The sequence below is a fragment of the Sorex fumeus genome, unplaced genomic scaffold (assembly GCF_029834395.1).
Source record: "Sorex fumeus unplaced genomic scaffold, SorFum_2.1 ptg000037l, whole genome shotgun sequence".
Classification (NCBI taxonomy): Eukaryota; Metazoa; Chordata; class Mammalia; order Eulipotyphla; family Soricidae; genus Sorex; species Sorex fumeus.
In genome coordinates this window covers 76005766-76022666 of record NW_026606094.1, presented here as the reverse complement: position 1 = coordinate 76022666, position 16901 = coordinate 76005766, and the positions used below count along the sequence as shown (strand labels likewise).

Genomic DNA, 16901 nt, shown 5'->3' with positions numbered 1-16901 from the left:
TCTGTGCACATGTCACTGTGAGCTTGGTGAAGGCAATGCCTTTGTCTCTTAACCAGAGCTGAATCCCCCACACCAAAAATGTAACCTGGCACTCGGTTGTAAGATGCTTGGTTGGAAGATCTAGAATATACTCCTCTGAAAGTTCACATAGAACAGGACATGAAAACCTGAGAGTACTGTGATAAAGTCTGAGAGCAGCCATGTGGTTACTGCCAAGTTCTTGGACAGAAATGGAGACTAGATGGGGCAAAGAGATGGTATATCAGATAGGATGTTTGTGTTGCATGCAGCCAAGTAAGTTTAATCCCTGGCATCACACATTCCTCTGAGCATAGCCAATAGTGATACCTGAGTGCAAAGCTTTCAAGAATAAGATCCAAGCCACAACCAAGTATGGCCCTAAAACAAAAACCAAACAAAAGTAAATGGAGACCAGGGCTGAAGAGTTAGTACAGGGTAAAGACACTTGTCTTGCACCTGACCAACCCTGATTCAATCCCCATCACCACATATGGTCCTATGAGCACTGTGTTAAGAGTCAGGGATGGTGTCTGAGCATCACTGGGTATAGCCCAAAGCCACAGAACTGGAGATCAGGTCCCAGGTTTCATGGAATAAGCCACTTCACCTCAGCACTGAGTGAAATGTGGAAAAACAAGATTCGTGGATAGAAACAATAAAACACAGCTACATCTGATTGTCTTGTGCCCACTAAGAGGTAATCAAAGAGTCCTCACACAGTGGAGAGAAATGCTACAAAACAATGTGGTTAATGTTTTACCTGCTACCATGATACTCATTCAACTCTGAGCTCAAAAATTTCATTAAACCATATCTCAGAGTGTAATGTTCTAAGAAGGAATACCAAAGGATCCCAGCAAGTTTCCACTGAAAATAAACTCAAGGCTAAAACTAAAGTCATAATGAAATTACACTTTACCTGAGCCAGGAAGTTTGTGTTGGTTGAATCAACAGGTCTTGCCAAAAAAGTGTCTAGTTGTGGTTGTCCTTGATCTGGTCGGTCATGACCTATAGGCCCCTAGACTGTTCTGACTAACAGAAATCTTTTTTCCCCTTTGCCTAGGGGTTCTCAGAATTCCAACAATGTGATTTATTGAGGGAGGGTGGCTTTAGTCAGATGAGGACAGCCCCAACTTCCAGAGGACATGAGAGCTGAAGGCCTTCTAATTACCACCATGGGTAGGGGAGGAGGTAAAATCCCAACAAGAGGAGGTAAAATCCCAATAAAACAGTGTGCAAGGAAGGCCCAGGTGATACCATCACACAGTGAACACTGTTTCAGACTGTAACCCAGGAAACTTGCTTGACACCAACCAATGATTCATCCATTGAAGTTCTGTGTTTGTGCCCATCTGGACTCTATTATAAGAACTCTTTACAATAGTCTGTATCCATCTCCTCTCATGATTATTATAGCAGCTTTCAGAGACTTCTGTAGATTCCTGTAGCAAGCCCCTGACTCTGAGGGTAATTGGGGAATCACAAAGCAGGGGTCTCATCCAAGATTGTGATGTGGATTGTGCTTCATCTGATTTTGCTTTTTTTAAAAATTTTTCTCTTTATTGCTTGAGGTACTGTGAGCTACAATGCTGTTAATGACGTTTTCCCAAATATATGTATATGTATATGCATACATACATATACGTAATTCTAACACCATACTTTTACCAGTGCATCCACCTCTCTCCTACAAGGCCCCTTTGTTCAGGGCCAACTCCCCACCCAGTTCTGTGGATCAGTTTACCTGACTTTCTATCTTTTCTCCATTGTTACTACCTTGCTGTGCATCTTTAAGTCCCATAGCACCTCTAATTTTGACATGAACTCTATAGTTAACCTAAACTAGCCTTAAAGACATGAGAACTGGAGAAAAAATGGACTATGTTCTCTTTCCTCCTCAAGTAATGTGTTCTAAAAACAAAAATGGGTGGGTCAGGGGCCAGAGCTATAGGAAAGCAATCAGAGCACTTGCCCTGCACACAGTCAATCCCTGGCACCCTATAGTTCCCTAGCACTGTCAGGAGTGATTCCTGAGCACAGAGCACAGAGTAATTCCTAAGCATCTTCAGGTGTTGTCCCTGCATAGTGCCCCAAACACCATCAAGAATGACCTCTGAGCATTAATGAGTATGGATCTCAAACTAAATATATATATATATATGTATATATGATATTCTAGTTTGCATTTCCTTTTTTGCTTGAGCTCGAGCAAAAAGTAAATACAAACTAGAATATCATTTTTAAAATCAGGTAGTCAAGGGCCAGAGAGATAGTACAGAGAGGCACTAAGGCATTTGCTTGGCACATGGCTAACCCTGGTTTGACCATCAAAACTGCATATGGAGCTCTCAACACCACAAAGAGAGCTCAAACACCCCAAACACAAAGCAAAGACACTGCCATTGTGACTCCCAAACCAAAATATTCAAAATTCAGAAAACAAAATAGATTAAAAATGGCCCAAATACTAAAAACAAGAATAAAAATGCTTGTAAATCTTACCTGTTTATAATTCAAAGATAAATTATCTGAGTAAATTAATTAATTTATTTACAAAAGATGGGCTGGAGTGATAGCACAGTGGGGAGGCCATTTGCTTTGCACGTGGCTGACCCGGGTTCGATTCCTCAGTCCCTCTCAGAGAGCCCCGCCCACACGGCAGAGCCTGGCAAGCTCCCCGTGGCATATTCAATATGCCAAAAACAGTAATAACAAGTCTCACTTTGTGTTCCTGGAGTGAGCAGACACCATTGAGCTACACAAGCATGAGACAGAGACGAATGGAGATGTTACTGGTGCCTGCTCGAGGAAATCGATAAACAACGGGATCAGTGCAACAGTGCTGTTTACAAAAGATATAGGGAATTAGAATAGGGAGGTTTCTCTGTTTCTATTCCTCACTGTTTGTTGGCCTCTTTTTTATGTGTGCTATTAAACAGAGAAGGATTTTAGACTTGGATGAAACAATGTCTCAGATATATTTGGACACTTTAAGTATACTCTTACCTTTTTTTCAGCTTTAGTTCCAAAGCAACTAGACTGACCAGAAGTCTGTTTCTAAGCTGAAACCCAGGCAGTAGAAGGGGATTCAAGATCTCTCTGTGGTGGAATATTGGTGGATCAAAAAGAAAACATTGCCTTGAGGTTGAGATTTTTAAAAAAAGTAAAAAAGGGAGAGTGGAGGAGATTGCATCGGAGATCAGCTGTGTGCCATGAGAACGGGGCAAATCGGTGGTCCTGAGACCAGTACTGATGGAACAATGCAAAAACATCAAAACACTTCAGGGGCCACTGGTGTTGGGCATGGTGCTGAAATTATGTTTCTGAGAAAATGTTAAAAACAGTATTGTAAACCATGGAATCTCAATCAATAAAAAAAAATCCTTTTAAAAATATTGCAGCATGGACTGAGACAAGGATGGAGGACTTCCAAGGGAATTAAAAGAGAATTAAGAGTAGACAATTGAGAGCTAAAGATATCAGCAGGCCTGCCTCTGGCAGCAAAAAGCATGGTACAATTGGTATACCAGACTCCTGTAATTGACGGTGCTAACAGTTCTTGCAGCATCAGAGGCAACCCAAAGGTTCTACTGACTTACTCCATGGATAGGCAAAGACATGTGCACACTGAGTGCATAATGGGATGTGGAGGTAAAAACTGAAGATGGTCCTGCACTGGGGAACAGCAGAGTGACAAGTCTATTACAGGATGCTGATGAAAGGGAGCCTAAAAGGGGAGCTGAGGAATCTTTCCTGTGGATAGAGATTGCAGTGTGATAACTGGGTGAAATTCTAAAAGATAAAGACATAGTCTCCACAACCCAGTGACCCTACGAGCAAAAGGTGGAGAGAGACCAAGGGAATTCTACACCATAAATGTGCTCAAAGATGATGAACACAGCCAATATAATAAAGGGACTAAAGAAAGAGGAATTATAGAGGTCTGGGAAGAAACTTGGACTTCATTTTCAGCTTAAATTGACATATAAAATAAGGACATCTCGGGTGGGAAATAACATGTACCCACCTTATATTTAGATGAGTGAAATTTTGAAGTCTAGCATGGAAGTCAAAGGATCGTAAGGGTTAAGGAATTTGCCTTGCGGTGTCCACCTCAGCATTAGTTCTGGCTCCCCAAGTACTTCCAGGAGTGACCCTTGAATATAGAGCCATGACTTGTGACCCAGCAAACTCCCACCCACCAAAGAGAGGTGTACCATGGAGGCAGGGGTCAGGGGTGAGAGGAAAGAAATAGTGATGAAGGAAGAGAGGAAGACAGGGATAGAGAGGGAGAGAGAATGAGAGAAGAGGAAATTGTAGCAGGAGATAAAATCAATAGGGAGAACATATTGAACTTTTAAATTGGACTCCTAAGGGGCTAAACTGAAAGGTGGTACAACTGAAATGCTGTTGCCACCTGGTGTCTGTATAACAGTTATAATTTCGATGACAACTTTTGGGGCTGGAGCAATTAGATTGCAAGTAGGGCACTAGAGAGAGAGAGAGGGGAATAGCCTACCAGAAGTGATTTCTGAGCCCAGAGCCAAGAAGAGCATGCCTTGAGCACTGCTGGGTGTGGGCCCTCTCCCCCATAAAAAAACCAACAATTTCAGTGCAACCTAAAATGCTGAAATTTGATTTTGCCAACACACACGTACACATGGGCACACACACACTTATGGGCAGACATGAATGGAAGAGCACATGCCCCACACGTGTGAGTCCTGAGTTCAACCCTAGGAATCACATCACCTTAGACTAACACCAGATGTAGTACTGTATAAAGCTAAATGGGGGGGGGGGGGGATGAAGGCCTATAACATTATATTTTGAAATATCCATCCCCTGTGATTTAGGACTTAGATGTAATGACAATGTGAGACAAGTCATTGAATGATACAAACAGAAATGTCCAAGTATAATCTTCACTGAAGCAAGGGAAAAGTAACTTGAGTTTACTTATAGGATAATAGCTTCCTATGATTTTCTTGTAACACACAGAGCCAATTCTCCTTACATGAATATTTCCTCATTCCTTATAATAAATGACTAGTTTTCTTTATAGGAAAATAAGAAGTGGGTCATGCGCACAGCCTGTGATGTTTGCTGGAAAGGACGCGCTGGCACACCCAGTGGCTCTCTAACACAACCCTCCTGCACCTCGGTGGGAAGGACACATCTGTGAATCCTCTGGCATTCCTTCAATTCTTTACAGCTGTAAAAACCACTACATGGAAAGAAGTGAACATTTCCTAGACAGGAAATCCCCAGACACTACCCCAAAGAGAACAAGTGAACAGTTTTCACTTCAGTGAATTATACCCCATTAAAGGGAACAGAGAGGAAAAGAGCTGAGCTGATGGTGGTCTCGAAATGCCTGGCCTTCTGCTCTAGTCCACACTCATTTTTCTGCCTCCTCTGAAGCGTGGGCCTGCCCCCAATTAAGAATCCTGCTTTGCTGGCAGGTATACTTGCAACTGTTTCATCCAAGATTATGTCTGAGTTAGGGAAAGAGCTTTGCAGGCCCCAGGTCGAAGAGAACATCCCTCCCCCAGGACTCCTAACTGCCTGGATCAGGCCCCTCTGCCCCACCTGTCACAAATGGAGAACAGGATGGATTTGGCCTACTAAGGTTCTTAAGGACACCTTTGGGATTGGGGGACTAGGGGTGGGGGAGAATGGTCAGGGAAAAGGGGGTATGGGGGGCGCTGTCTGTTCTTTTATTTCTGAACTGGCATTCAAGACACAAATGGAGATGAGGGCAGTGACAATAAGGAAAGGAAAAAGATAACTGAGTCCCTTTCCCTTCCTTTTCCCCTTCAGTCGGGTCTGTCTGAACCAAAATATGATACATATAATTTCACATTAATTTTTTCACATTATACTACCTCTGAACTACTGGGAATTTCCCTATAAAGTGCCAACAAAAGATAAATGCAAACATTATTTAAAGGGATTATCTAATTTAAAGACCATTCAATTAGCAGCTCTAGGGATTAAGACATTTTATCAATACAGCCATTAAAATGTTCATTAGCTTCATTATTAAATTATTTTGTTCCCAAATATAATCAATTAGTTCATTAAAGCAAATTATGTTGATCAAAAAGACTTTTATCAATTATTAAATCAAGTATTTCTACATGTTATGCCAAATGAGGTCACGATAAATGGAATTAATTTATAGGGAAAATCCAGCAAAGCTGAAAAATTTCACCAAAGAGTAAAAAAAAAATCATTAGTCTTGTCTAATATGTCATTTACATTTTTTTAGTATTTTTAAAATGAACCATTTACTGCTTTAAAAAAAATTAAACACAGCAAGCAACCAAAATAAAATAAAAATACAAATCCTGGAGAGCTCAAAAGTAATTCTGAGAAATTAGAATTGTAGTTTCAACTTTGTGTAGGAAAAGCTATCTTATATTTATAATTAAATCTGTACTGTGGAATTTTTCATGTAATTCAAAGATCAAAAGGAGAAAACATGTCTACAGAAATATCTTCTTTCTTCCTTCTTTCTCTATGTTGCAAATATAGCAGTCCTTGGGAAACTGCATGTGTACAGTATAAATATTTTATTCTTAGTCCTTAAAGGAAAATACAGATACTGATTTGAAGGATGGGAGGAAAATGAAAGGAGCCAAATTCTATGTGACCTTTAATTATTTCAAAGAAAGGTCTTTACTTCTCATGGAAAATATTACCACTACAGTCTTGTCTGCGTCTGGGGATTCATTTTTAGAAATTCCACCAATGCTATAAAGTTTACAGGCAAAATTTGACTTGTGTAAATCGCTCGATTCTTCATTTCACTCACTCTTGAAAGCCACACGATGGACATAGTATCATTTTCTATAAGGTAGAACCAAAATGCTCAAGAATAGCAATGTAGCCTTCAGTTATAGCATATCACTTAGTGTCAGGAAAGAGAAACAGTTTGTTCTTAAGTGGTTCCATACTTTCATCACTTAGATTCAGGAGAAGATAATGGCGTGCAGAAAGGTGCTATGTCATATGTGCCAATCAATGGGAATTACTTATCCACCACTGACCTCGGGGGGAAAACTACCACCAGGGTGTGACTGCCCTATCAATGCTGTAGGTAAAGAAGCAAGCACAGCTTGCCAAGAGAGTCACTCAGCTAGAAAGTACCATGTTGATGTTAGATCAGCTTGGCATCATCCAACACATCCTCTGGCACTTACCTTTCTATGAATCTGGAGGTTTGATCCTCTCCATAAATATCCAGAAGTAGATTTCCTTTTAAGTGTTGACTTAATGTATTTTCTTTCTCCACACGTAAGCTCAGAAGAAAGAGTAAACCTGGGAACTATCCAACACTGGGCATTTCCACTTAAGTGTATGAAAATGCACACAGCTGGTGAGTGAGATCATCGTGGGGGGGGGGGGGGGGAGGCAGGGGGTGTGACAGAGAAGAATTTAGATCTGCTCCTCCCAGGACATTTTTCCCTCCACCATGTAGAGACAGGCATACTTCCTCCACATCCTGTCCTCCAAACCTCAATGCACAAAGATCCTAAGAGCATTCTAAAATCCCCAAATTGGACAGCAGTGAATCCCGGAAGACAGCAGCTTGCCAGAGATCTCTCTGGACCCCATATAGAGCCAATTCCACCAGGGCACCTCAGATGGAGAAGGTGAGCTCTCTCTGCCCACTCCAGATGGAACCCTGGTGACCATGAGCTTCCAGGAGAAAAACCCAGGTATGCAGTTTCCAGGATTCAGACTGCAGGCCACACAGCAGCAGGGAAAATGAGCTGTCCATCCCTCCCTGTCTCCTGCCCACTTGGGGTCCTGGCTGTCACACCTACAATCAGCTTTCGGATGCCATCTCAGCACATCAACAGCCTTGATCCAGAGACTCCCAAATAAATCTCAAATGGATTAGCTCCTATAGAGATCTTTCTGGACCCCAATCATTTACAATTTTAGAATTCCAGAAATATGCGGCCATATTCACAGCCGTGTGACCTCTCATGATATTCATAATAAGCAACAGAAAACAAATTATCTAAGCATCTGTCCCTGGCAGGCTTGAATGGTGGTGGAAAAATTCAAGTAAACCATAATGCCAAAAAGTAGAGAGAAAGTATGGGGTAAATTGTCTGAAATAGAGGCAGGGGGGAGGATTGGAATGGGGGGAGGAGTGGATACTGGGGACATTGGTGGTGGAAAATGTGCATTGGTGAAGGGATGGATATTCAATCATTGTATGATCAAAACTCAATGAAAACTTTTATCTCGTGGTGATTCAATTAAAAAATCCCCAAATTGTGCATCAAACCCCATAAACAAACAATTGGGGACCAATCCCTCCATTGTGCTGTGACAACCTTAAAGAGCATAAGATGAACGTCTGCCTGGCCACCTAACAATTTAGAAACCCTGTTCATGTCAATCATTTCTTGTGGCTTCTGCCAAGGCACTCATACTCTTGTTTGTGGTCCAGGGATCATAATACAAAATAAATCACCAAAAGGAAAAGGAATAGAAGAAATTTGCAAATTGGGACAAATTTTTGCAGGTCTGCTTGCCAATCTTTGTTTTCAACACATTTCTCTGAGATGGGATGAAAACCAGAGGTGTAGGCTGTTGTGTCTCTAGGAGAAGTACCATCTTTCCACTCTATTTTAGGCAAAGAACCCAACACTGATGTGTAATTGTGTTAGGAGTTCTTCCAAAAGAGGTCTTATGCTTGTTCATGATTTGATTAAAAGAAGAAATGACAGTATCCACAGTTCTAGAGCACTTGCTGTAGGCACTAGGTTGAGCCCGTGCATATGTTCACAATCTCACTGCATTGGAAGGACAACTTTCAAAGATGTGTTCTTTTTTCATCCCCCCTTCACAGATAAACAAGTTGTATATAAAGAACTCTGATGATTATTCAAGAGTGTATGCCAGAGCTATATTTTAACCCCGAAAGACCATAAAGCTCTTGATTGTTATGTTCTCATGCTTCCCATCAGACCTTGAAGTGATGGGCACTTAGATTACAAAGAAAAGCTGGTTTGTCCAACTACTTAGCTCAGTCTAAAGTCTTACATTAAGATGCTTAAATATCAATAGACAAGGGGTTGGATCAATGTGGCTGGGTCAGGGGGCATAGGGAAGTGAGGAACAGAACCCAGAGAATTCAAATAGTAACCAAAAGAAAATGGCTTAAAAGGGTTAAATGTATGACTTGGAGCCAAATGGCTTGGCAGATGCAGCCATATTCAGGGATTTGTGATGACAGAGACCATCCTTTTTCCATCCCACTTTGAGCTGTCTTTATAGAACTTTATCTTTTATGTCCAAAGATCAAATAAAAAAAAGATCACATTTAATGAGAACTAGGGAAAATAAACTGGTGGCAATTAAAGAGTAAAAATAACTTCTCTGTGGCTTCAGACCACAGGAGACTGCTCATTTTAAGAGGCATGGGCAAATCACTTAAACAAGGCTTTTGGGACTGTGTTCATCTCATGTTCCCTCCCACACTCACGGTGGTTAAAGTTTAGAAAGTCAGAGCTCTTGGACCTATGGAAATGTGTAGTAAATACAAGTAGAACCAGGCCAAACGCATGAACTCACAAATCCAAGCTTGTAGCATGGAAGTCAAGCCCAGGTCTCTTTTTAGCATAGTGGTTTGTATGGAACGGGTTTAGCAAAGCTAGAAAACATTATGTTACCCATATCCTTAATGAGAGACTGTCTTTCCTCCATCCTCAAGCTCTTTTTCTATTCTCTATATCTCTGGATTCAAAGTTGCTCAAGATTCAAGGAATTCCAATCACTCTTTCATGTACTGATATGTTAGGAATAAGATGAGACTGACTGAACTCATCCTCAAATCTAGAACTACTGAACTCACGCAGACACCCAGACAGTCAAACTGGTGTGGGGTTTCCACCTCGGCCCAATACCACTCTGTTGAGAACAAAATTTGGGAAGCACTTCTCAATCTTAGAGTCAAGATTATGCCTAAGTATCAAAGGGGTTCTCCAACTTTCTCATAAGCCTACAGGCACAAAAATTTATCAGAATTCCTTATAGAAAATCACTCTGACATATTACTTGAACTTTCCTCATTTTTGGAACATAGCAAAGAACTGACTCAAGATGTGATCAGTCACTGAAGGACCTTTTTTCAAATACCATGGTATCTAATATATTCTGTTCCAAGGTCAAGTCCATCTGTCAATAACCCAAACCCATATTTGATAACACCAAACTTACCGGTAGAATGTTGCATAGTCCACCGTTGAATGGCATGTCTGAAATTCCCAGGATTTGAGTTTCTGACATTCTCGATGGGCGCGGAGCTTTACCTTCACTGTTCCCTGACACAATTCAGGCACTGGCTTCCTCTGGGGTCTATTGCAGAACTCATTTGACTCTACCCTCCAGGACTCTGCAAAGTCATCCACATCAAATTTGAAGTTTCCATCTCCACCAATTAAGTCATCACGCTTATGTCCATTGTAGTTGCCACAAAGACCACAGAGTTTGCCCTTGAGATGGGGGGCAGCCATGACTTCTACAAAACTGTCTCCATCCCAAGATATTTCCAAACCTAGAGGAAAAGGGGAACAAATACTCTAAATACACAAATAATCCCCATGTGTATACACACTACTATACACAGTATACACTAGAATATGTAACTATACAATAATATACTGATATTGTTATTGAATTTGGCAAGATTCTAGTATCTTGGATGTTGTCTGCCAAACTTTGCATAAAATCACATATCATGACCAAGGGAGCATCAGGAGCATGTGTACAGGAACATCACATGGCCTCCTGAACATCACTGGGTACTGTCATCTATCCCCCAAAAAACATTTAGGGAGATGCTTTGATGTTCCTAGGTACCATATTCCTCTAACACTTAATTATTGACCCAACTGGCCAAATATCATCAGGAATGGCCTCTACCCTCCTCACCCAATTATATGAACCATTTGCACAGAGGGGCTGAGAGTGGTTTATGTATATAAAGCTTGTGTTTATGATGATATCCTTTATACCTTGATAAATGGCTACTCATTGAGCATGCTGCTCTAATTTTATTTTTTCTTTTTCCAATAGTAATTGTTTTATTCCAAATCATACTTTTCCACTATACTGTGGAAATGGAAAGAAAATAATGATGATAGTTTTTATTTTTATTTTTTGTTCATTACCCAAATTCTCATATATTTATATCAAATGTCGAATGTAAATCATCAGATTATTTGTAACAGTGAGAGTATTATAGTGATAAATACTAAGCTACTGAAAACATCCTCTTCAAGGACCACACTCACACAAATAAAAATGTTTATTCCCTTATTATTTTATAATCATTCCTGAGGTATGACCAATAGCTCAACAATAAGCAACTGTTGACTCAAATACTGGCTTGTTGTGAAACCCTCTAACCTTTTTAGCTCTTTCTCAGCTGGGGCTTCTCTCTCTTATGGGCTTCAGAACTCGAAGAGGTCTTAGTTCCTCCTGTGCTAACAGAATTACCAGGCCTGTCTTCTCTATTGGAAAAAACTATCTTCTCCCCAGAAGGTGAAAAACATGAACCCCTTCGCTTTCCTGGACTGACCATCAAATATCTCAGAGCATTTGTCCAGCCTAGACAAGCCGGCCCATAGATTTCAGGAATTACGCATGCTGAAACCTGTTGAGGATGGAGCTATTTCTGCTTTGTTTTGTTTTTACTTCCTCCATGCTGCTAAGTGGGTCTGGAAGCACTGTGGTAACACTTGGTCAACCACAGTAAGTAGTGCTGAGCTAGGGCCCGGCCAGAGATGCTGCTGCCTCAGTGGTGTCCATGGCGGCCTCCAGGGAACCGTGAACTAGTTACAATGGCTGTGACAGGAACACAGAGAAAACCTCAAGCACAAGTAGATGTACATTTCTGCCCTGGGCTTTCTCCATTTTTGCTGTCACTGTCTCCTAAGAATGACAACCCACAAAGTCTCTCCAAGTGTGTTTTTAAATCATACTACTTGGGTTATATATGATATATGAGATATATATATATATATATCCTAGTCATCTCTCCAAGTGTGTTTTTAAATCATACTAACTTGTATTATATATGATATATATATATATATATATATATATATATATATATATCTTAGTCTTTCATGTAGCCTGTCCTGGGCCCCTGGAAAGAATATCATGTCTCTTCTTTGAAATTACTTTAACTTTGTTCCCTTAGAATAAAGATTAATCCAATGAGCAAATGTTCATGAGATGATCAGAAGCTGGTAGATAGGTGATAGTGAAAAAAGGTTAAAAAGAAAAGAGAGGGGAAGGGTAGAAAGCAATGGATCTAAAATTGGCCCAAGGAAACATCAGAGTAACAGAAGATCAATAAGAAATGCCCAGAGGTAAGATTCTAAAGCCAGGATTCCTTAAGTCTGGACATGGTCCAAAAGGTGAGAGACCCAGCCAAACAGCATTCCTGTCACAAGTACACAGCTGGCACAAGAAGACAAGAAGAGCTGAAATCTGCACTAAGGGGTTCATGGGAGAATAAACCAGTGGCAAAATTTGGTGTCTCAAGAAATAAACAGAACTATAGAAAAATCACTGTTGGTTAGATGAAAGAACTAGAATCTTTCTTAGTTTAAGATACACATGACAGTATTGTTGGTTGGAAAGAGAAACTGGGTTGAGAAAAGAAATAACTAAGTTAGGAAAAGAAATGAGAAAGATCCTAAGAGCACCACTCTTGGAAATAATTTGACGAAGAGACCATCCCTGCAAAGGAGCAGGAAATGAGAGGAGTGGGCCCTCTGCATAGGGTCCACTTTGGGCTCCCCTCATGTGGGTCTCTGGGCAATGGTGTCAACTCTGACAAATGCAATAATCACATAAAATGAGTGATACTTTTTCTAATGTCATTATCTAACATGGCTTTTGGCATATAGTGTGTTCTCAGTAAAAGAATGAACTACCCTGTAAATGGATACATTGAAACCACGAAGTCAAAATAATTGTGAATTTCATGCTAGTTAAGACACTGAAACAACAGTCTTTAAGAAAGACAAGCAAACTGTAATGTGATTTGTAATACATTCTCTAAGGTATAGGAGAAACCTGACCTTACAAGACTGTAGCCAGGCAGCTGCCCAGCAAGAGAAATGAGGGGAGAAAATCAATTCCATACAAAACTCAAAGTTTCAGAGCATAATTCCAAAGATTTTCCATGTTGCAAAATTTTCCAAACTACAAATCTCTTTCCTAGACAGCAGGAAAATACTATTCTTCTAAATGCCACAATGTTCGAGATTTACATCCAAAGGAGCTCCAACAAGCATCACTGACAATGATATAATAAATTTGAGCCTTTGGGCAACTAAGTTCATAGGACTTCAACTCACAGTGAACAAACCAATCATTTCATTTTGTTCTACCCCCCATCCTGCAGTGCCTGGTAATTCATGTATACTTCTGAAGATGAAGACTCCCTGCACATTTGGTAAAATTCTCTCAAAATTCCAGACATCACATTCATAAAAGATGGGCACCAAAGTAAGAGAAAAATTGGTCCTTCAATCTCTTCTCTTCCTCTTTCATGTTATTGCAGCATTAAGAGGATTTTCATGGACCAATGCTGGGCTGGTTTCATATTGTGGAGAGGTGACTTACTCAGTGAAAGATGCCTTTGTCTGTTACTATATCATACACACATGTGTTTGCCTATTTTTTAACCCTCCACATGAGTTGAGTCCATACAAAGTAGATTATAGCAGTGACAGACTAAAAAACTAATAAGCTGTAATTGAAGAAATTGCTCTTCCAAAAGATATTTTAAATAGGTCTCTTATGAGAGAAACATCCTGGAAGTGTTTGAGAGGTTGTCCTTTCTGCAGCTGGGATGAGTTTCCCAATTCTCTGCATGAGAAATTGGGTAGGAAGAACTGGCAGAGTCAGGGGCTAAAGCCAAAGCACATGTCCCGTGTGGGGCTATGAGCAGCAGCCGCATTCCTTCCACTGTGTGAAGGGCCTTCCAATTTTCCCTTCTCGCCAGTGAATATTTCACCAACTTGTTCTTCGCCCTTCAAATGTGTGACTTGGCTCTGGATCATTTCTTTGTTTTTGTTTTTGTTTGGGGCTGGGGGAAGAGGAAGTTGATTCTTAATGTTGTGGTTGTTTCTGTTTGCATTGATTTGTTTGGGTTTTGGTGATTCTTGTTGCCTATGCTGCTGCCCACTTGAAAGAGAAAGGAGGTGCAAAATCTGACATCACACACAGTGACACCTCACTGAGGCTGAGTTCTTCTGATCAGAAAAAGAATGTGTGGGTGAGTGAATGTGTGAGTGTGTGAGCCTGTGTATGTGAGAGTATGTGAATGTATGTTGTGTGTTAGTATGAGTGTGTGCATGAGTGTGTATGTATGTGTATATGTGTGAGCATATATATGCATGTGTGTAGTATGTGCATGATGTGTGTATTAGTACGTATAAAAATATGAGAGTGTATGTATACATGAGTGCATGTGAATAAGTATGTGTTAGCTGTGTGAGTTTGTGAGTTTGTGTGTTATTATGTGTGAGAGTATGTGTATGTGAGTGTTAGAGATGAGTATGTGAGTGTATGTATATTAGGTGAAGAATTTTATCAAAAAAGAAATTAAAATTCCCATTCTTTCATGCTTATTCTTTCAAATGGAATTGACTCACTTCTTTCAGGTTGAGACAAGTGAGGAATATTCTTAAACTATTTCTAAGTGCAAAGTGTTGGGATGTGGTGGGGGTGGACACTACTGCCTCAAGTTCCCAACCTTTGCTAGGTGTCTCTGTTTTACTCAGTTGTTATGAGGCAAGTAACTACCACCTAAATCCACCCAAGCTATGTGGGGCCATCTGCGCTTCTCTGCCAATGATGCTGTCATGAACCCCAGAGGCCAGGTGAGCTGCAGGCTTGAGTTAGGCTGTTAATTGGTAGGAAATACTCTGTGATCATATGGGTTTATGAAACAGGAAGAAAAAAAACCCTTCGGAGGAGCACTCAAAGGATACACTGTGATATTTTAATTGGTAATCACAATCAATAGGCAATAAAAAGAAAATATCCTGAGGGTTGTTACATACTGAGATAGAGTAGAGTAGAAAACACTATTGTCTGAAAATGGAATTGTTCCATTCAAAGGATAATCTCAAAGCAAATTTAGTGCCCAGAGGAATACAGTTCTTCCCTAGGAAGCAGAAGGCTTGTTCACTTCACATGCCGTAGGAAATTGTTTAGCTGGTATGAAGTGCACCACATAATTTACTTGCATTGTGGTAAGAGAGATGGAAAAATAAAAGACATTGTAAAGTGGAGTTCAAGGCCTATAAGAGTTAACTCTGCTAAACTAATTATCATATTTACGATCTATTATTATTTTCTTAGCAGCTTCATCGCTTTGTTCATTTTTACAATGTGAACCCGTACAAAGAGTACATTTATTCCATTAGGTATTGTCAGCTGTGAGTCGAACAGTACAGAACCTCCTAGACTGTTAGCCATCTTTGAGCATCCAAGATCTTTGGGAATTGGACTGTGGTTGACTAATAATTTCCATATCAGTAGACTCCATTGTGTTCTGCTGGCTTGCAAGCAGATAGACAAGGTGCTTCTAATTAGTTCAGTACAATAATGGGTCGTCGTGCATACATTGTACGGGGAAGTACAAACAACTGCTCCTTTTAAGGAGCCCATTGAGACCTCTCCATCTGGAGAGTGACATATCATAAGGACAGAACAACAGGTGACTGCATTTTCTAAGCAGGACATAGTCTTCTAATGTCTCTGAACAGATTCAACATCTGCTCCTTGCATTGTGAAGATGAAAATCTCCCCCTTTGCCAGAAGGCTCCAACCCATTAATATTTAATATTCCCTCACTGAAGCCATGTGATTCTCTAAGTAAAAGCACCCAGGTTTCTCCTTGGCCTCCTGCCTTGTTTAGCTAAACTGGTATTCTATAGAATCGTATCAATTTATCACATAGAGTTTGTTATGAATTGAAATGATTAACAGGACTCTTTCTGAAGGTATAATAGGAAAGAATGTCTATAGTCCCTCAAAAGTGCCTATCTACCAAGAGCTTCTCTTTTAGACTTGTACTAAGAAAAGAACTTGGACCCATTTGCAGCTATTACATTACTAAATTCTCATCAAAGCAAACAGAATACACTGATTTCAAGTATCATGTATCTATAGCCAATCAACAAACAAGATGTATGAGCCAAAGGCAGTGTGGGAGGAATTGGATATGATAAAATAAGATGCATAAACAAATAATTCACTCTGGGGGCCTAATAGGCTAATGGGCTGGAGCGATAGCACAGCGGTAAGGCGTTTGCCTTACAAGCGGTCAACATGGCCGACCCGAGTTCCATTCCTCTGCCCCTCTTGGACAGCCCGGCAAGCTACCGAGAGTATCTCGCCCGCACGGCAGAGCCTGGCAAGCTACCCGTGACGTACTCGATATGCCAAAACATCGTAACAACAAGTCTCATGATGGAGACATTACTGGGCCCGCTCAAGCAAATCGATGAACAACAGGAGGACCATGACCGTGACCGTGAATAGGCTAATAACAGTGAATTCAGCTTTTCAAATTCCTCTCTTCCAAAACACCGCAGACATGAATTTGTGCCTCATTGTATCTATTAGGGTAAGCTGCTGGCAATCACAGAGTGTGTGGGGAAGTATCTGCCCCTCTGGTGGAAACAGAGAGTCCATAGGGCTCTGGGTAACATGGGCGAAGTGTCTTCAGAGCGCCCATACTGAGTCTAGCACCATCTCAGCACTAATGATGGCAGGCAATTAACAGACAGGATGGCTGGTCACATGCTCTGCTTTTTTACCCC

The 16901-nt window shown here is 40.7% G+C and overlaps 1 protein-coding gene across 1 annotated transcript in view; it reads right to left on the bottom strand.

The window, feature by feature from the left end:
* BMPER (BMP binding endothelial regulator) overlaps positions 1-16901 on the bottom strand; it is a 320091-nt gene that overhangs the window by 83699 nt on the left and 219491 nt on the right. Inside the window, exon 13 of the mRNA XM_056118140.1 lies at positions 10267-10603. Coding sequence (XP_055974115.1) covers positions 10267-10603 — 337 coding nt within the window. The remainder of the gene's footprint in view (positions 1-10266; positions 10604-16901) is intronic.